The sequence below is a fragment of the Schistocerca cancellata genome, chromosome 7 (genome assembly GCF_023864275.1).
Source record: "Schistocerca cancellata isolate TAMUIC-IGC-003103 chromosome 7, iqSchCanc2.1, whole genome shotgun sequence".
NCBI classification, from domain to species: Eukaryota; Metazoa; Arthropoda; class Insecta; order Orthoptera; family Acrididae; genus Schistocerca; species Schistocerca cancellata.
Window position 1 is genome coordinate 120,284,476 of NC_064632.1, and position 18,142 is coordinate 120,302,617.

Below are 18,142 nucleotides of genomic sequence, written 5' to 3' on the forward strand. Positions count from 1 at the left end.
GGCGCTAGCTGCGCAGCATTTGTGCACCGCCGCCGTCAGTGTCAGCCAGTTTGCCGTGGCATACGGAGCTCCATCGCAGTCTTTAACACTGGTAGCATGCCGCGACAGCGTGGACGTGAACCGTATGTGCAGTTGACGGACTTTGAGCGAGGGCGTATAGTGGGCATGCGGGAGGCCGGATGGACGTACCGCCGAATTGCTCAACACGTGGGGCGTGAGGTCTCCACAGTACATCGATGTTGTCGCTAGTGGTCGGCGGAAGGTGCACGTGCCCGTCGACCTGGGACCGGACCGCAGCGACGCACGGATGCACGCCAAGACCGTAGGATCCCACGCAGTGCCGTAGGGGACCGCACCGCCACTTCCCAGCAAATTAGGGACACTGTTGCTCCTGGGGTATCGGCGAGGACCATTCGCAACCGTCTCCATGAAGCTGGGCTACGGTCCCGCACACCGTTAGGCCGTCTTCCGCTCACGCCCCAACATCGTGCAGTCCGCCTCCAGTGGTGTCGCGACAGGCGTGAATGGAGGGACGAATGGAGACGTGTCGTCTTCAGCGATGAGAGTCGCTTCTGCCTTGGTGCCAATGAAGGTCGTATGCGTGTTTAGCGCCGTGCAGGTGAGCGCCACAATCAGGACTGCATACGACCGAGGCACACAGGGCCAACACCCGGCATCATGGTGTGGGGAGCGATCTCCTACACTGGCCGTACACCACTGGTGATCGTCGAGGGGACACTGAATAGTGCACGGTACATCCAAACCGTCATCGAACCCATCGTTCTACCATTCCTAGACCGGCAAGGGAACTTGCTGTTCCAACAGGACAATGCACGTCCGCATGTATCCCGTGCCACCCAACGTGCTCTAGAAAGTGTAAGTCAACTACCATGGCCAGCAAGATCTCCGGATCTGTCCCCCATTGAGCATGTTTGGGACTGGATGAAGCGTCGTCTCACGCGGTCTGCACGTCCAGCACGAACGCTGGTCCAACTGAGGCGCCAGGTGGAAATGGCATGGCAAGCCGTTCTACAGGACTACATCCAGCATCTCTACGATCGTCTCCATGGGAGAATAGCAGCCTGCATTGCTGCGAAAGGTGGATATACACTGTACTAGTGCCGACATTGTGCATGCTCTGTTGCCTGTGTCTATGTGCCTGTGGTTCTGTCAGTGTGATCATGTGATGTATCTGACCCCAGGAATGTGTCAATAAAGTTTCCCCTTCCTGGGACAATGAATTCACGGTGTTCTTATTTCAATTTCCAGGAGTGTAGATGCAGCAAGGGGTGGGTTCCGACGTCGACCAGTTGAGTGGTACCATGCGGGTTGCAGACCCTTCCAGTAAGGTGGCGTAACGGCGTCGCGTTGATCGGAGATTACGTTGAAAAATAGGGTTTCGTAGCCAAACGACTGGGGAACGATATGGTATATTGGAATCCTGAATAAAACAAACCTTGTTTCAGAAAAAGTGTCGCATTACTTATTGAACGCCCCTCGACGTTTATGCCAGATATCTAGCTAGAGTGTCAGGCTAGTACACAAAAGAAATAAACGTTTGACATATATACGTGTATCATACTTTCTTCTTCGAATGAGACGAATGTGTCCTGTTTGGCTGATATACCGTTTGATTCAAAAACTAAAATATAAAGATCTTTCTGTTTAACAAGAACGACAAGAGACAGATTTTAGATCACCTGACAGGTCAATAACAAATCTTCGTCTCAGGCACCGAAAATGTTGAGCATCAATAAAGTTCATGAGCATTGTGCAACAGGATTTAAACAAGTATGTACCGAGCATAATTATGAGGAATGGGGAAGACTCACCGTGGTTTGACAGCCGTTTCAAGAAGCTGCTACGAAAGCAAAGAGAGCTTCACTGCCAACTTGAACGTAGCCAAAGCCTCAAAGACAACGAAAACTTAACGAACCTAAAATTAACGTCAGGAGGGCTATGCATTCAACGAATACGAAAGTAAAAGTTTATCTACAAGTAAGACAGAAAATCCTAAGAGAAACTGGTCTTACGTTAAATCAGTAAACGGACAGAAGTCAGCTGTCCAGATAATGGCAATGAATAAGAGAATGACACAGGAAGGCAGAGAAGGCCGAAATACTGAACTTCTTTTTCCAAAACTGTTTCACAGAGGAAGATTGCACCATGGTCCCTCCTTTAAATCGTCTCACGAGCGATGAATTGACAGATTAAAAAATAAGAGACTAAGGGATAGAAAAGCAACAAATCGCTCAGAGAAGTATGCGAAAGAACTTGCCCTCTTCCAGCAATAGTGTACCGAGCGAAGCATTGCTAATGATTAGAAAAAGCGCGATTCATTCCAGTTTTCAAGGAGGGTCGTCGAATAGACGCACAGGACTACAGGCCCATATCCATGAGGTCCGTCTGTTGAAGAATTTTGAACATGTTTTACGGTCGCGTATGATGATACTTCTGGAAACAGAAAATCTCCTCCATAGAGACCAACATAGGTTTCCAAAACAATGATCACCGACGAGACCCATAAAGCAGCAGGTATAGGCGTCCAGGTAGATTCCATGTTCCTTGGACTTTCGGAAGGCATCCTATACAGGTCCGCACTGCCGTCCAATGAACCATATATGACCTTACGGTATATTAGCTCAACTATGTGACTAGATTGAAGAGATTCTACTACACAGAACACTTCATGCGAGTCTGAATGGAGAGAAGTCTTCAAACGTAAAAGTAACTTCGAGCGTGCCCCAGTGAAGTGTTATAGAACCACTACTTTTCACAATACAGATAAATGACCTTGTAGATGACGTAAGTTCCTTGGATCTTTCCGCTGATGTTGTTCTATACAGTGAAGTCGTGACGCTGTAAAATTGTAGCGAAATGCTGGAAGACCAGCAGAGGATCGACACTTGGTCCTGGGAGAGGCAATTGATCCTCTTCATTAGGAAATCTAACGTATTGCTAATACACAGACGGAACGATCCTTTATTGAATTATTACAAAATCACAGAGCAATCACCGGTAGCATTACTTTCATAAAATATCTAAGAGTGTGCATACGCACCGATTTGAAGTGGAAAGGTCACATTAATTTAATCACGAGTAAGGCAGATACCAGACTGATATTCATTGGTAGAATCTTCAGGAAATGTAGTCCATCGACAAAGGAAGTTACTGACAAAACACTTGTTCGACCAATAGTTGAATATTGCTCGTCAATCCGGGATTCGCACCAGATAGGACTGATAGTGGAAATAGAAAAGCTCCAAAGAAAGGCAGCACGTTTCGTTACATGTTCATGTAGTGAGCGCGAAAGTGCGACGGAGATGCTCGGCCAACTTCAGTGCCAGGCTTGGCAAAAGAGGCGTTTTGCATCACGCTATGATCTGTTACAGTTCCGAGAGCCACCGAAGAGTCACCAAATATATTGCTTTCTCCTGGATACATCTCGCCTAAACGATTATTAAGATAAAATTACAGAGATTCGACCCGACACTGAGGCTTACCAGCAATCATTCTACTGCGAACCATATGCGTTTGTAACAGGAAAAGGGGGGAAGTGACAGTGGTACACAAAGTACCCACCACCATACACCGTAAGGTTGCTTGCGGAGTATAGATGTAGAAGTAGAGAAAAGATTATCTTAACCAAAGTCCGGTTAGTTTCACCCGTTTCTTCGCACTTTCACATTCCTTTTCCTAAGGCACAGTTCATTTAAACTTTGAATTCTCTTCACATTCATAATTTAAAGCGACAAAATAATCTCTTGACATAGCGTTAGACTTTGCGTACAGAGTATCTATGACGAATACGTGTCACGTATGGTGTAAGGGAGGCTCCGTGTGACTTTACTCGCTGCTGTAAATAGGCGGTATAAACAAAAGAAAAGTAAATCAGTACACGTCAAAGATTCGTAGAAGGCGCCTCGGGGACGACCAGTTTTGATTCCGGAGAAATGTAGAAACAGGTGAGGCAATACTGACTATGATTTATCGTGAAAGACCGAAGAAAGCCAATCCTTCATTTATAGTATTTGTAGATGTAGAGAAAGCTTTTGACACTGTTGGGTAGAATGCATTTTTCAAAATTCTTCAAGTAGTGGGGCTAAAATACAGGGTGCGAAAACTTATACAGAAACTGGACTGCAGTTCTAAGGACGTGAAATGGAAGCCGTAGTTGGGAATGGACTTAGATAGGATTGCAGTTTGTCCCTGAATTTGTTTAATCTGAAATTTGAGCGAGCAGTATAGGAAACGAAGGCGAAATTTGGAAAAGGAATTAAACGTGAGGAAGAAGAAATGAAAGCTTTGAAGGTTGTCGAAGACACTGTTATTCTGTCAGACGGCGAAGATCTTACAAAATTAGTTGAACGGATTGCATAAGCTATAAGATGGATATCAACAAAGGTAAAACAATGGTAATTGGATGAAGTGGAGTTAAAACAGGCGTTACTGAAGGTATTAGATTAGGAAATGATACGCTAAAAATGTGAAGACAGGAATGGCATCCGGACACCTCTTCAAATTAACCATGGTAAAACCATAAATAACCATGTTGAGCCTGCTGGACAAAGGCTTAAGGAAAAGAAGTGAGACAGTAAAAAGAAACACGTGAGTTGGGTAATTTGAGCAGGAAAATAACTGAAGATGGCCGAAGTAAAAATTATATAAAATGCAGACTGCCAACTGAGAGAAAAGTGTTTCTGAGAAAGAGGAATTCGTTAACATCGAATATGAATTTAAGTGTTGGAAAGTATTTTTTGAAGCTATTTGCCCGGAGTGTAGCTTTTTGTGAAAGTGAAAAGCGGACGATAAACAGTTTCGACAAGATGAGAACATAAGTTTTTGAACTGTGGTGCTACCGGAGGATAATGAAATTAGGTGAGTAGATCAAATAATTAACTAGAAAGTAATGAATCTAATTTGGTAGAAATAATTTTGTCACAACTTGCGTAAAAGAAGGAAATAAAGAAAACGTCATTTTGGTAAAATAGATGGTGGTGGTGGGGGAGAGGGGGTAGAAGTTGTAGAGTGAGAGGAAGGCTTGAATAAATTAAGCAAATGAAAATGGAGATAGAATGCAGTTGTTATGGAGAGACGAAGAGGATTGCACAGGATAGATTGGCTTCAGGCGATACGTCAAACGAATCTTCGGACTGAAGACGACGACGACAGCACCAGCAGCAGCAGCAGCAGCAACAACAACAACAACAACAACGTTCAAATGGCTCTGAGCACTATGGGACTTAACATTTTAGGTCATCAGTCCCCTAGAACTTAGAACTACTTAAACCTAACTAACCTTAGGACATCACACACATCCATGCACGAGGCAGGATTCGAACCTGCGACCGTAGCAGTCCCGCGGTTCCGGACTGCCGTGCCTAGAACCGCACGACCACCGCGGCCGGCAACAACAACGAGGCAAGCAATATCATCAAAAGGAGTGCACGGGGAAACGACATATACTAATGTGATTGTTCAAAGTTGGTGGATGTGCATAGTGACGAGAACTTCGACTGCGAATCACGTATCTTCTCAGACGCTGTTTGCTGATCATGGTGATGAAAGTATTGCGAAAATAGATTAATTTCTTATGCACTCTGAAACAGCGTGTGTTAGATATTCCGTTCATGGAGTTCTGACAACGCGGAGACCACCACTACCACCACCAAAATTGCGGATGATGAAGTATGTTAAATTATCGGGTGTGATGCAGAAGATAGCAACATGAAGTACCAAATGTGCTGTTAGGTAGAATAAAGGAAAACTCACCGATTATGAAGCATCAGAGAAAAAAAAGAGATTCAAATGGCTCTGAGCACTATCTATGGTCATCAGTCCCCTAGAACTTAGAACTACTTAAACCTAACTAACCTAAGGACGTCACACAACACCCAGTCATCACGAGGCAGAGAAAATCCCTGACAGCATCAGAGAAACATGTGAGGGGTGAAGTGAGGAAAGAGAGAAATTGTATACCGGTGAGATCGCAATTCTCGATATGTATTGACTTTTCTGCAGTAGAACGACGCAAGCAGTGTGCTTTCATAAGGATAAGTCACCAAGACGAATCCGGTGAATATTTTCTCTGACGAATAGTTACCGGTGTGCCATATGTGACCGTGACTGAAGGAAGAGGAGGGACTAGAGGTGGTTGGGAAGGGAGTGGATAAGTCACGTAGAGACTGCAATTCGTGTAGTCTGCGTACTTTGACAGTCAACATTGTACAAGATAATTTGGAAGTTTTACGTAAGATACCTAAAAAGCCACTCCTTAAATATACTAGAAGAAATGGAAATATTAGTTCACGGCAAAATAGAGCGTGCTTGACGAACAAACTGATTTCAGATTAAACTGTTACTTTGACGTCTGCTAAGTCTTACTAGTGTAGCAGTGCGGCGAATGGGGCTGGCTGACTTGAGAGTTGCGTGCCTGACGTCCATAGTGTGTGTCACCCGCGGGCAGCGGCGGATATGGCTGCACTTCCAGCGTCAGCACCACAGGTAAACACAGCAGCCGCGAGATGGTGCTCATAACAGTGTCTACAGTTATAATTTTGATTTTTCATGTCAGTATTCTAACGTACTTGCTTTTTTTTTAGTACGTTAGTACCCGGCTCACTTAGAACCAGACTTCCCTTCTCTTTTGCCAGAAATTTTCATGTGCTGGCGTATCTCCTGTATCTGTTAATCGAAGAATTTCTTCTTCACTCCTGTCACTCATTTCTCAATATTGTTTCTGTGTGTAGTCCTGTGCATTGCCGGACTGGGCTAGGTATTCTCCGATTTTGTCAACGTATCTCCAGTAAACGCCTAGTGTGAATGGAGTTTCTCATCTGCAGCTACATCTAAATCCATATACTGCAAATATCTGTGAAACGCCTGGTAGAGGGTACTTTCAACTGCATCAATTGTTGGGGCTTCTTCCCTTTCCATTCACGTATGGAGCACATAAAGAATGATTGCTTCAGTTCCTTTGCGCACTCTGTAGTTAATGTACCCTTGTCCTCACAATACTACGGGAGCAATACGTAGTGCGTTGAAGTATATTCCTAGATTCATCTCTTAAAACTGGTTGCCTCTTTTTAGACTTCTTTTCCACAGCCGCAGTTATACAAATGATACAGGCTTTACTTTCAATATTTACATCAGTATCCTCTTTGTCAATCTGTTTGAGTGCATGCTTTTTACATGGCTGTAGAACTTGGCGTCGTTTCCATATGACATCACAGTTAATTGATGCACTTCCATATTACTTCTGATGTTCCACTAGGTCCTAATATCTTGCTGATAAATCGGCGTCCTCTGAGCTCCAGTGTGTTGAGTGGGACTTTCTGATCTAGTGTGAGTGTCTGTGTAGCATAATATACCAGTGGCCCAATAAAGGTAATGTAAACGGGTTGGGAATTTCTGCTATTATATCCCTAGGAGAGTTCAATGGTAGTCCTGTGTGCTGTTTCTAATTTAATAATGTGAGCCTTGGTTGTCTCTTCTCTCTGATGTTCTCTGAAATGATTTCACTAAGGTAAATTTTCAAACAAGGTTTGATGCAACCAAATTCTGAAACAAAGGAAGGGAGATTGGTTTTAACGTCCCGTCGACATCGAGGTCATTAAAGACGGAGTACAAGCTCGAATTGTGTCAAGAATGGTGGGGGAGGAAATTGGCGGTGCCCTTTCAAAAAACCATCCCGGCGTTTTTCTGGAGTGATTTAGGGATATCACCGAAAACCTAAACCTGAATGGCCAGGCGCGGGGCTGAACCGTCGTCCTTCCGAATGCGAGTCCAGTGTGCCAATCACTGCGCTATGTCGCCCGGAACCCATTTCTGTGTCAACGATGATAGTACTTACGTTGGTCATGAATTCAGTCTTTTCGAAGGAGACGTGCAATCTAGTTTTTTCTGCACATTGTAATAATATCATGATTTTACTTTACAGTAGAGCGAAAAGTTACGTTTTTCTCTGATTGCATAATTGTTAGCCATATGTTAAATTGTTTTGATCGACGCATTTGTTCATTTTATTATTTGAATAGATTGTTTTATGGAAAGACTGATTAATACTAGGAAAAATTTTGGCGTTAGTTTGAATTTTAACGTGACAAGTCTATTTTCATTTAACAACGTCTAACACCCATAGATGAGAATTGGAAATACACTCACGAGATTTTATATATACTTCCTACTCCTGATTTGTTCTGTTTATAATCTGCCAATTTCTGAAGATGACTGTGGCTGTAATGCACTCTAGTGTAAATATGTATAACTAAAAAATAGAGCGATTAAGACAATTATTTTGACTAATAACAATGATCGCTAACTCGAGTAACAATTTTATGTCATTTATTGACCAAATTGTACAAGTGCTAGAGGATTCTGAACTGAATATTTATCTAAATGAAGAAATACTCCTTATGTGAAACTCATAGCAATTAATCAAAGTGAAGATCGTCACTAGTCTCAGTGCTTTGTGAAGATAGACTGGGGTTCAAAACCGTCGCGCTCAATTAATTTCACACAATGTTTATGGTACGATTGTAATCGTTGCTTCACCATTGCTCTTCCAGATTTCCTCTCTTGTCGCAGAGTGCTTTCCATTTGTAACTTGACGCGCGCTTTTCAATGAATATTTTCCGATACGAACCAACACCATCTCAAGTTTTCCCGTGCCAACGAATCATTGTCGTGGACCTCTCTGTGCCTTGCAGCACTCTGTCCATTGTTTCTTTAAATTGATAAATGTAAGGTAATCGTTATAACAATAAAAGAAAAGTGTAGTGTCTGATTACAAGTTAATGGTGAACTTCTTGAGCAAGACAAATCTTTCTTCTTCTTCTTTATCGTCGCCTTGTCACACGTCACGTAGGGTCGGCGCTGCTCGTCTGGATCCTTTTCCGCCATAGTTCTCTATCCATTGCCTCTTCCTTCTTCCATCCTTTCTCCCTTAGGTCCCCGGATATCTTATCCTTCCACCTCATCTTCGGTCTTCCTCTGCTTCTCGCTCCTTCAATCTTTATATCTTCAACTCTGTTTCCGACATACTCTTCCCCTTTTCTCTGTAAGTGTCCGTACCACCTTAGTCTGCTCTCTTGTATCTTTTTTCCCATGGGTCCCACTTTCACAGCTCCTCTAACAAATTCATTTCTAATTCTGTCCTTTCTTGTTAGCCCACACATCCACCTCAGCATCCTCATTTCCATCACTTCCATCTTCCTTTCCTGGGCTACTGTGATTGGCCATGTCTCTGCCCCGTATATCATAGCAGGCCTTACCACTGACTTGTACACTTTCCCTTTCAACCCAATGCTCACCTTCTTGTCACACAACAATCCATTCATTTTCCTCCAGTTGTTCCAACCGCAACTTATTCGGTGTTATATCTGGCTTTCCAGTCCTCCATCCCTCTGTATGTACGACCCCAGGTATTTAAATTTGCTCATCATCCTGGATCTTGCAAGACCTCGTCTGCACGTCCTTCAGTGCTAAATATTCTTTGTCCTGCTAATTTTCATCCCTCTTTCTTCTAGTGCCTTCCTCCAATCCTCCAGCTTTTCCCCAAGCCTGTCGATGCTCTGCTCACAAAGAACCACATCATCCGCAAACATCATATTCCACGGTGCTTACTTCTTCACATCTTTCACCAGCACATCCATAATCGGGCCAAAGAGGTAGGGACAAAGCGCAGACCCTTGATGTAACCCTACTTTTACTGGAAACTCCTTTGTCGTGCCCACACTACTTCGCACCTGTGTCATTGCTCCTCTGTACATTTCCTTCACTAGCCTCATACTTCTCTGGAACGCACTGCTGTCTCATGCTTCTCCATTTTTCGTCCCTTGGGACTCTGTCATATGCTTTCTCCAAATCAATGAAAGCCATATGTAGATCGGCTTGTAGGTCCCCGTGTCTCTCCACTATCCGCCTTAAAGCATGTATTGCATCAGTCGTTCCTCTTCCAGGCATGAACCCAAACTGTTCTTCACACACCACAGTCTCCTCGCGCAATCTTGCTTCTATAACTCTTGAGCAAGACACATGGAATAGGTAATTTGGTGTAATACTAAACAGCGTTACGAAATGGGACGGTGACGTAAAGTCAGTATTAGGGAAGACAGATCGAAGACACGTTTGTTGGAAGGGTTCTGCGAAAATGCAGAGCATATTTATTCTAAGACAAAAAAGAAAGACACACCACGAAGGAATTATCCGGATGGGACGGAAATCGGAAGACGTGATGTACATGTATAGACAAACAAGCGATTACAAATTCAGAAAAAGTCGATGATTTATTCTAGAGGAACTGGCATCTGAAGGCGCAAGGCTACTGACCGACCGCCGAGTCATCCTCAGCCTATAGGCGTAACTGGATGCGGATATGGAAGGGCATGTGATCAGCACACCGGTCTCCCAGCCATTGTCAGTTTACGAGACTGGAGTCCCTACTTCTCAGTCAAGTAGCTTCTCAATTTACCTCACAAGGGGCGAGTGCATCCTGCTTGCCAACACCGCTCGGTAGACCGGACAGCCGCCCATCCAAGGGCTAACCTAGCCCGACAGAGATTAACTTCGGTGACCTGATGGAAACCGGTGTAACCAGAATGGCAAAGCCATTGGCCGTAATGTTCCAAACGTCCTCGATTGGGAAGAGGTCCAGTGACCGTGCTGGTCAAGGTATGGTTTGGCAAGCACGAAGACAAGCGGTAGAAATTCTCGCTGTATGCGAGCGGGCAATTTAAGCCCAAAGTGGCGACAGAACGGAACGTAGAATATTGTCGTGATACCTCTGTGCTGTTAGGGTGCCACAGACGGCAGCCAAAGGGGTCACAGACAATCCCTGCTGGTTGCGGGGCCATTTGGCTGGCAGCAATCAGGTTGGTATCCCGCGGCTATCTAGAGCGCCTTCACACACGTCTACGGCCTGGAATCTCACTGACGAGAGTAGAATTGTGTTTAGTGATGTCTCATGTTTCGACCTGAGCCCCGATGACCAGCAAAGATCTGGGGATACCGCCTGATTGTCGCCCACCAGTGATGGTCTGGGAGCCTTTTCATTTCATAGCAGGATACCTTTGATTGTCGTCTGCAGTATTCTTACAGCACAGCTGTACGCCGACGACATTCTACGGCTCGTTTTCTTGCCCATCTTGGCAAGCCACCCTGGGTTTACATTTCACCAAGATAATGCTCGCTCGCACACGGAGAGAATTTCCAATGCATCCCTTAGTGCCTACCAAACACTGCCATTGTCAAACTCTATCATGGCCAGCAAGGTCGCTGGACACCTCTCCAAATGAGAACGTTTGGAGCATTATGGGCAGGGTCCTGTAACGAGTTCGGTATTCTGACGATCTGAAGCGCCAATTAGAGGGAATTTGGGCTGATATCCCATAGAATGACATCCAGCATCTCTATCAATCAATGTCAAACCGAATGACTTTTTGCGCAAGGTCCAGAGGTGGACCAACGCTTTACTGAGTGGCTCAATTTCTGAAGTTCTTTCTCTTGAATAAATCATCCAATTTTTCTGAAATTATGAAAATATTTTGTCTGTACATGTACATGACATCTGCTTATGTCCGTCCCATTCGGATAATTCCTTCGTGGTGCGTCATTTCTTCTGTCTTAGAGCGTATAAAGAAAATCGAATACAAGACGATACTGTGGCCAATTCTAGAATATTGTTCCAGTGTTTGGAGTCCTTATCGATTAGACATGACAACAGACATCAGTCGAATTCAGAGACACGCTCTTCAGGGTCGTAACGTGTCGGTTTAACACATACGAAAGTGTAACAGAAATCCTGAGGTAACTTAAATGAGAATCCTTGCAAGAAATTCGACGTAGTCCTCGCGAAACATTGTTGCGTAGGTGAATTTAGAGAACCCGTATTTCAAGAAGACTGTGCGACTAACTTGCGATGGATTATGGGGATAAGGTAACAGAGATTAGGGCACGTACTGATTCTTATATTTTTAGTTATCTATTTGTTTATCCTGGCTAGATTAGGGTCGTTAAGCTTTCTGTTACATCTAACCACGTGGTGCTCATTTTTTTTGCATTATGACGCAGATATTTTAAAAAGACATTTAATACCGGCTTAAACACTTACAAATAACTAGAAATAGCGGAAGAAGAAGGTAGTTATAGTGCAAATAAGCAGTTTACAGTCACGAAATGTAGAACATCTAAAACATGGCAATCAGAGATTTAAACTGAGGTAATAACAGCAATGGGTGTAAGAGAAGTCTTCTTTTTATGCCCTCGCAGTGTATGGTTGTGAACGTCGATGTGCGGTAGGCATTTGTTTGTCGCATTGCCCATTCTAGATGTCATGCATGTCCCTATCTCACTAATGTCTTAATAATTTTGAACGTTTACGTTGTGATACCTGTACAGCTATACTGCAACGGCGTTATTTAAAAAAATCACTGTTTAGTGGAGAATTACTGGACAATTACGTACCTCGCCAAGAGAAGTATTTTGTTATATATTTCGTTCCTTGACCCATGAGAGATGAGTGGATTGTCGTAGAACTTTCTTCTTTCTGGCAAACATACGAGGAGATGACGATAGTTTAGCTTTAGGAAAGTTGAAGCCACCAAAGAGGCAGTTTTTTTTTTTTTTTTAATTGCAATTTACTGGCTTTCGACTCGTGCCCATGCAACCATCTCAGTAGTGGAACAACTATACGACAGCGAGTCTGAGGCGACTTTCGTGTCAGTGGTCGCCTATTGTGGTAGTCAGTATCTTTTCCATCGTAAAATTTCATTTTTCTATACGAATATACTCTGACGAGACAAATGTCACGGGGTAGCGATCTGCAGATATAGTGTCCGTAGCATCGTGCATATAAGGTATGAAAGGGTAGTCGATTGCTGAAGTTGTCATTTGTAATCAAGTGATTCATGTGAAAAGGTGTCTGAGGTGATTATGGCCACACGACGGGAATTAACAAACTTTGAACGGGGGGGGGGGGGGGCAGGGGGGTGATAGTTGAGCTAGACGCTTGGGAGATTCCATTTCGGAAATTATTAGGAAATTTAACATTCCGAGATCCACAGCGTCAGGAGTGTGTGGAGAATACCAAATTTCAGACACTATGTTTCACCACGGACAACGCAGTGGCCGACTGCCTTCACTTAACGACCAAGAGCAGAGGCATTTGCGGAGAGTTGTCAGCGCTGACAGACAACCTACACTGCGTGAAATAACCATAGAAATCAGTGTGGGACGTACGACGACCTTATTAGGACAGTGCGGCAAAATCTGGCGTTAATGGGCTATGACAGCAGCCTTTGCTAACAGCACATCGCCTGCAGCGACTCTCCTGGGCTCGTGACCATACTGTTTGCATTCTATAAGACTGGAAAATCGTTTCTTGCTCAGATGAGTCCCGATTTCTTGGCAAGACTTGATGGCAGGATACGAATGCGACGCAGACCCCACGAAGCGGTGGACCAACTTGTCAACGAGGCACTGTGGAATCTGGTGGTGGCTTCATAATGGTGTGGCCTGTGTTTACGTGGAACGGATTGGGTCCTCTGGTCCAGCTGAATCGATCATTGGCTAGAAATGGTTACGTTTGGCTACTTGGAGACCTATGCAACCATTCATAGACTTCATCTTACCGCACAACGATGGAATTTTTATGGATGACAATGCGCTATTTGACTGGGGGCCAGTTTATACTGGTCTGAAGAAGCTTCTGGACAATTTGAGCGAGTGATTTGGCCACCCAGATCACCCGACGTGAGTCCTATCGAAGATTTATGTGCCGGCCGGGGTGGCCGAGCGGTTCTAGGCACTACAGTCTGGAACCGTGAAACCGCTACGGTCGCATGTTGGAATCCTGCCTCGGCCATGGATGCGTGTGATGTCCTTAGGTTAGTCAGGTTTAAGTAGTTCTAAGTTCTAGGGGACTGATGACCTCAGAAGTTAAGTCCCATAGTGCTCAGAGCCATTTGAACCATTTATGTGACATAGTCGAGAGGTCAGTTTGTTCACAAAATCCTGCACCGGCCACACTTCCGCAATTACGGACGGCTATGGACGCAGCATGGTTCAATATGTCTGCAGAGGACTTCCAACTACTTGTTTAGTCCATGCCATTTCGAGATGCTGCACTATGCCAAAGGAGGGCCGACACGATACTAGACAGTATCTCACGACTTTTTGTCACCTTGTTGTTGTTGTGGTCTTCACTCCTGAGACTGGTTTGATGCAGCTCTCCATGCTACTCTATCCTGTGCAAGCTTCTTCATCTCCCATTACTTACTGCGACCTACATCCTTCTGAATCTGCTTAGTGTATTCATCTCTTGTTCTCCCTCTATGATTTTTACCCTCCACGCTGCTTTCCAATGCTAAATTTGTGATCCCTTGATGCGTCAGAACATGCCCTACGAACCGGTCCCTTCTTCTTGTCAAGTTGTGCCACAAACTCCTCCCCTATTCTATTCAATACCTCCTCATTAGTTATGTTGAAAGAGTACAGTACCGCCCCGACATTGAAAATAGGTACAATATTCTTCGTTATTCTTGTCAGAACAACAAATTTTTTTGTAATAATAACTGAGTTTCACTTAATACACCGAAGCCGGATACCAGTGTCGGAAAGAATGACAATTTATTTAAATTAATTGACCACATGTGCACTCCCACAAAATAAATCCCTACATCCAATTTGGTGATATCTGCGAAATGAATGAATGTATGGTCGTCTGCTAACCGCAGATAGTGAATGTGCAGTATATGATCATCTTTGAGACGGTCCTTTGATCACCTTTGGTGGAACCAAAGAGATGAAATTTACCTGAGCTTAGAGCGCCTGAAATGTGGCTGACCAATGGGTAGCATGGTCCTCTCCACCTCGACAGAGGTGCGAGATGACCTGAAGAACGGCCATGTTTCAGCATTCTGGCGCTGGATCTTGTGTTGGTAAGACCTGTCTTAGGTGTGCTCCGTAAAGACAAAAGAGTGGAGACATGGTACGCGTATGAAATACTTTAGAGTAGTTTGGAATAATAATTTCTCTATTTCAGGAACTTTTGTGGGGAGAATTAAATGTCAGGCAAGCAATATTAAGGGGATCTTAGTAATCTTCGGAAGTGACCAACGGTCACAATGAAACCACGTGTAGCAATAAGTTGAAATACTTCCGAGTGCTTAAGCTGAATTACAAGCGAGTGTACTATAAGATGGAAATATTTAAGAGATGGCGTGTGCAGGACTTGAAATTAGAGACGAGTACTTCCACGTGGTGAGTACTGTGTGAGTGTCAATCTGTGTATGAGACAAAGGATAAAGAGAAGTACTCGTCCATGGTATCAGTTGAGGACTCGCGAGTATAATGAATATGTTCTTAATATTACTTTGCGTGTAATGTTTCCGTGTGACGCTTGATTCAAACTATAATACTCTGAGAGTGAAGCAAGGTGAGTCAGCCGTCTATCCAGCAACGCCACTTGGCTTGCATTGCACAGGAAGACGTGCATATATCCTCCAGAGTTCGTAGTAGGAAAGAAAAGTTACGAAGTGGGGCAGTGTCGTGTGAAACTGGGATGAATTTTAATTGAAGTGGGAAAGCTGAAAGTGATGTGATTATAATGTTGTGACTATTCCTTGTGTTGTATTCCATGTTGCAGTGTGGTGTATGTCATGTAATTTAAGTATGTGTGGTTTGCATGGGAGAGTAGCAAGGTAGTTTCAGAGGTAGTGGGTTATGCATGTTCCTTTTGGACCGCTCGGTCTGGAGGAAAGTTTCGTGATGATGGTTGTGAGAGTCGAAGTGTGAGATATAGCGAAAGATCCACCATCCTATCCAGAAAGTGCACTGTAGCATTAAATAATTACGAGACCATAACATAGAGAATCACCAATGTAAAGCCATGCCCAATGGGCGGAATTTCTCATGTGTTATTGTTGTAGGTTATAGAATTTGGGTGTTTAGGTTATAGAATTTGTAGTGTGTGCACCAGTCATGTTCACTGCGATGGCCACGTGTTGATCAAAGCTGTTAAATAAGAAAGAAAATGTGGTATTGCCAGTGCGTAGTGAACAGTCAGAGTTGTGTAAATTACTAATAGTCAGATGTGCGTTTCCGTTTCCGTTGCGTAATATTCAAACAGGCGAATAACTTGTAACTTAATTGTGAGTACTAGAGCGCATGTTACTCGATAAATAAGAATGAATCCACTCGCTTGGCAGACCACTCATCTTGCAGGCCTGACTGCTTGATGCCACAGTATGAGCAAGGTACGTGGGTGCCTCTTCTCCCCAATTCTATTCAATACCTCCTCATTATTTATGTGATCTACCCATCTAATCTTCAGCATTCTTCTGCAACACCACATTTCGAAAGTTTCTATTCTCTTCTTGTCCAAACTATTTATCGTCCATGTTTCACTTCCATGCATGGCTACACTCCATACAAATACTTTTAGAAACGACTTCTTGACACTTAAATCTATACTCGATGTTAACAAATTTCTCTTCTTCAGAAACGCTTTCCTTGCCATTGCCAGTCTACATTTTATATCCTCTCTACTTCGACCATCATCAGTTATTTTGCTCCCCAAATAGCAAAACTCCTTTACTACTTTAAGGGTCTCATTTCCTAATCTAATTCCCTTAGCATCACCCGACTCAATTCGACTACATACCATTATCCTCGTTTTGCTTTTGTTGATGTTCATCTTATACCCTCCTTTCAAGACACTGTCCATTCAATTCAACCGCTCTTCCAAGTCCTTTGCTGTCTCTGACAGAATTACAATGTCATCGGCGAACCTCAACGTTTTTATTTCTTCTCCGTGGATTTTAATGCCTACTCCGAATTTTTCTTTGGTTTCCTTTACTGCTCGCTCTATATACAGATTGAATAACATCGGAGATAGGCTACAACCCTGTCTCACTCCCTTCCCAACCACTGCTTCCCTTTCATGTCCCTCGACTCTTATAACTGCCATCTGGTTTCTGTACGAATTGTAAATAGCCTTTCGCTCCCTGTATTTTACCCCTGCCGCCTTTAGAATTTGAAAGAGAGTATTCCAGTCAACATTGTCAAAAGCTTTCTCTAAGTCTACAAATGCTAGAAATGTAGGTTTGCCTTTCCTTAATCTTTCTTCTAAGATAAGTCGTAAGGTCAGTATTGCCTCACGTGTTCCAGTATTTCTACGGAATCCAAACTGATCTTCCCCGAGGTCGGCTTCTACTAGTTTTTCCATTCGTCTGTAAAGAATTTGTGTTAATCTAGCTTCTAAGATAAGTCGTAGGGTCAGTATTGCCTCACGTGTTCCAACATTTCTACGGAATCCAAACTGATCTTCCCCTAAGTCGGCCTCTACCAGTTTTTCCATTCGTCTGTAAAGAATTCGCGTTAGTATTTTGCGAGTGTGACTTATCAAACTGATAGTTCGGTAATTTTCACATCTGTCAACACCTGCTTTAGGGTAGAAGAAACAATAGCGGCAACGAAGCAAAGTTTCAGGAGCGGGATAAAAATTCAGGGTGAAAGGATAAGAACGATAGGAGTGACGGTATTATCGCAACGATATTTCCTGAGGGTTGCCGAGCTGCCGCGGGGCGCAGTGTGCGGTGTCGCCGTACTCACCTGCGGCGGCATCCTGTAGGGCAGGGGCCCCGGGCTGGCCCAGCGCGGCCGCGGCCTGGGACAGGGCAGGTACGGCCCCGGGCTGGGCGGCAGCCGCGCGGGCGACATGGGCCGGCGCACCAGCAGCCCCGGCGGCGGCGGCGGCGACGGGCCGTAGGGCGACGGCGACGCCGCGAACGGCGGGCTGGGGCCGTACGGAGACGCCGGCCGGAACGGCGACGCCGGGTGCGGCGGGCGCGCCCACCCGCGGCCCGGGCCCGGACCCGGCGGCTGGCCCGCCATGCTCCTGGGGGCACACGCACAGGCCGCGCGTCACCACACCGCACCTGAAAGCTATCGTCTCTGTAAATACACTCCTGGAAATTGAAATAAAAACACCGTGAATTCATTGTCCCAGGAAGGGGAAACTTTATTGACACATTCCTGGGGTCAGATACATCACATGATCACACTGACAGAACCACAGGCACATAGACACAGGCAACAGAGCATGCACAATGTCGGCACTAGTACAGTGTATATCCACCTTTCG

General features: G+C 44.5%; 1 protein-coding gene across 1 annotated transcript in view; it reads right to left on the bottom strand.

Moving 5' to 3' along the window:
* Nucleotides 1-17,892, bottom strand: part of LOC126092663 (uncharacterized) — a 41,724-nt gene extending 23,832 nt beyond the window's left edge. Inside the window, exon 1 of the mRNA XM_049908385.1 lies at nucleotides 17,611-17,892. Coding sequence (XP_049764342.1) covers nucleotides 17,611-17,892 — 282 coding nt within the window. The remainder of the gene's footprint in view (nucleotides 1-17,610) is intronic.
* Nucleotides 17,893-18,142: the final 250 nt, after the last annotated feature.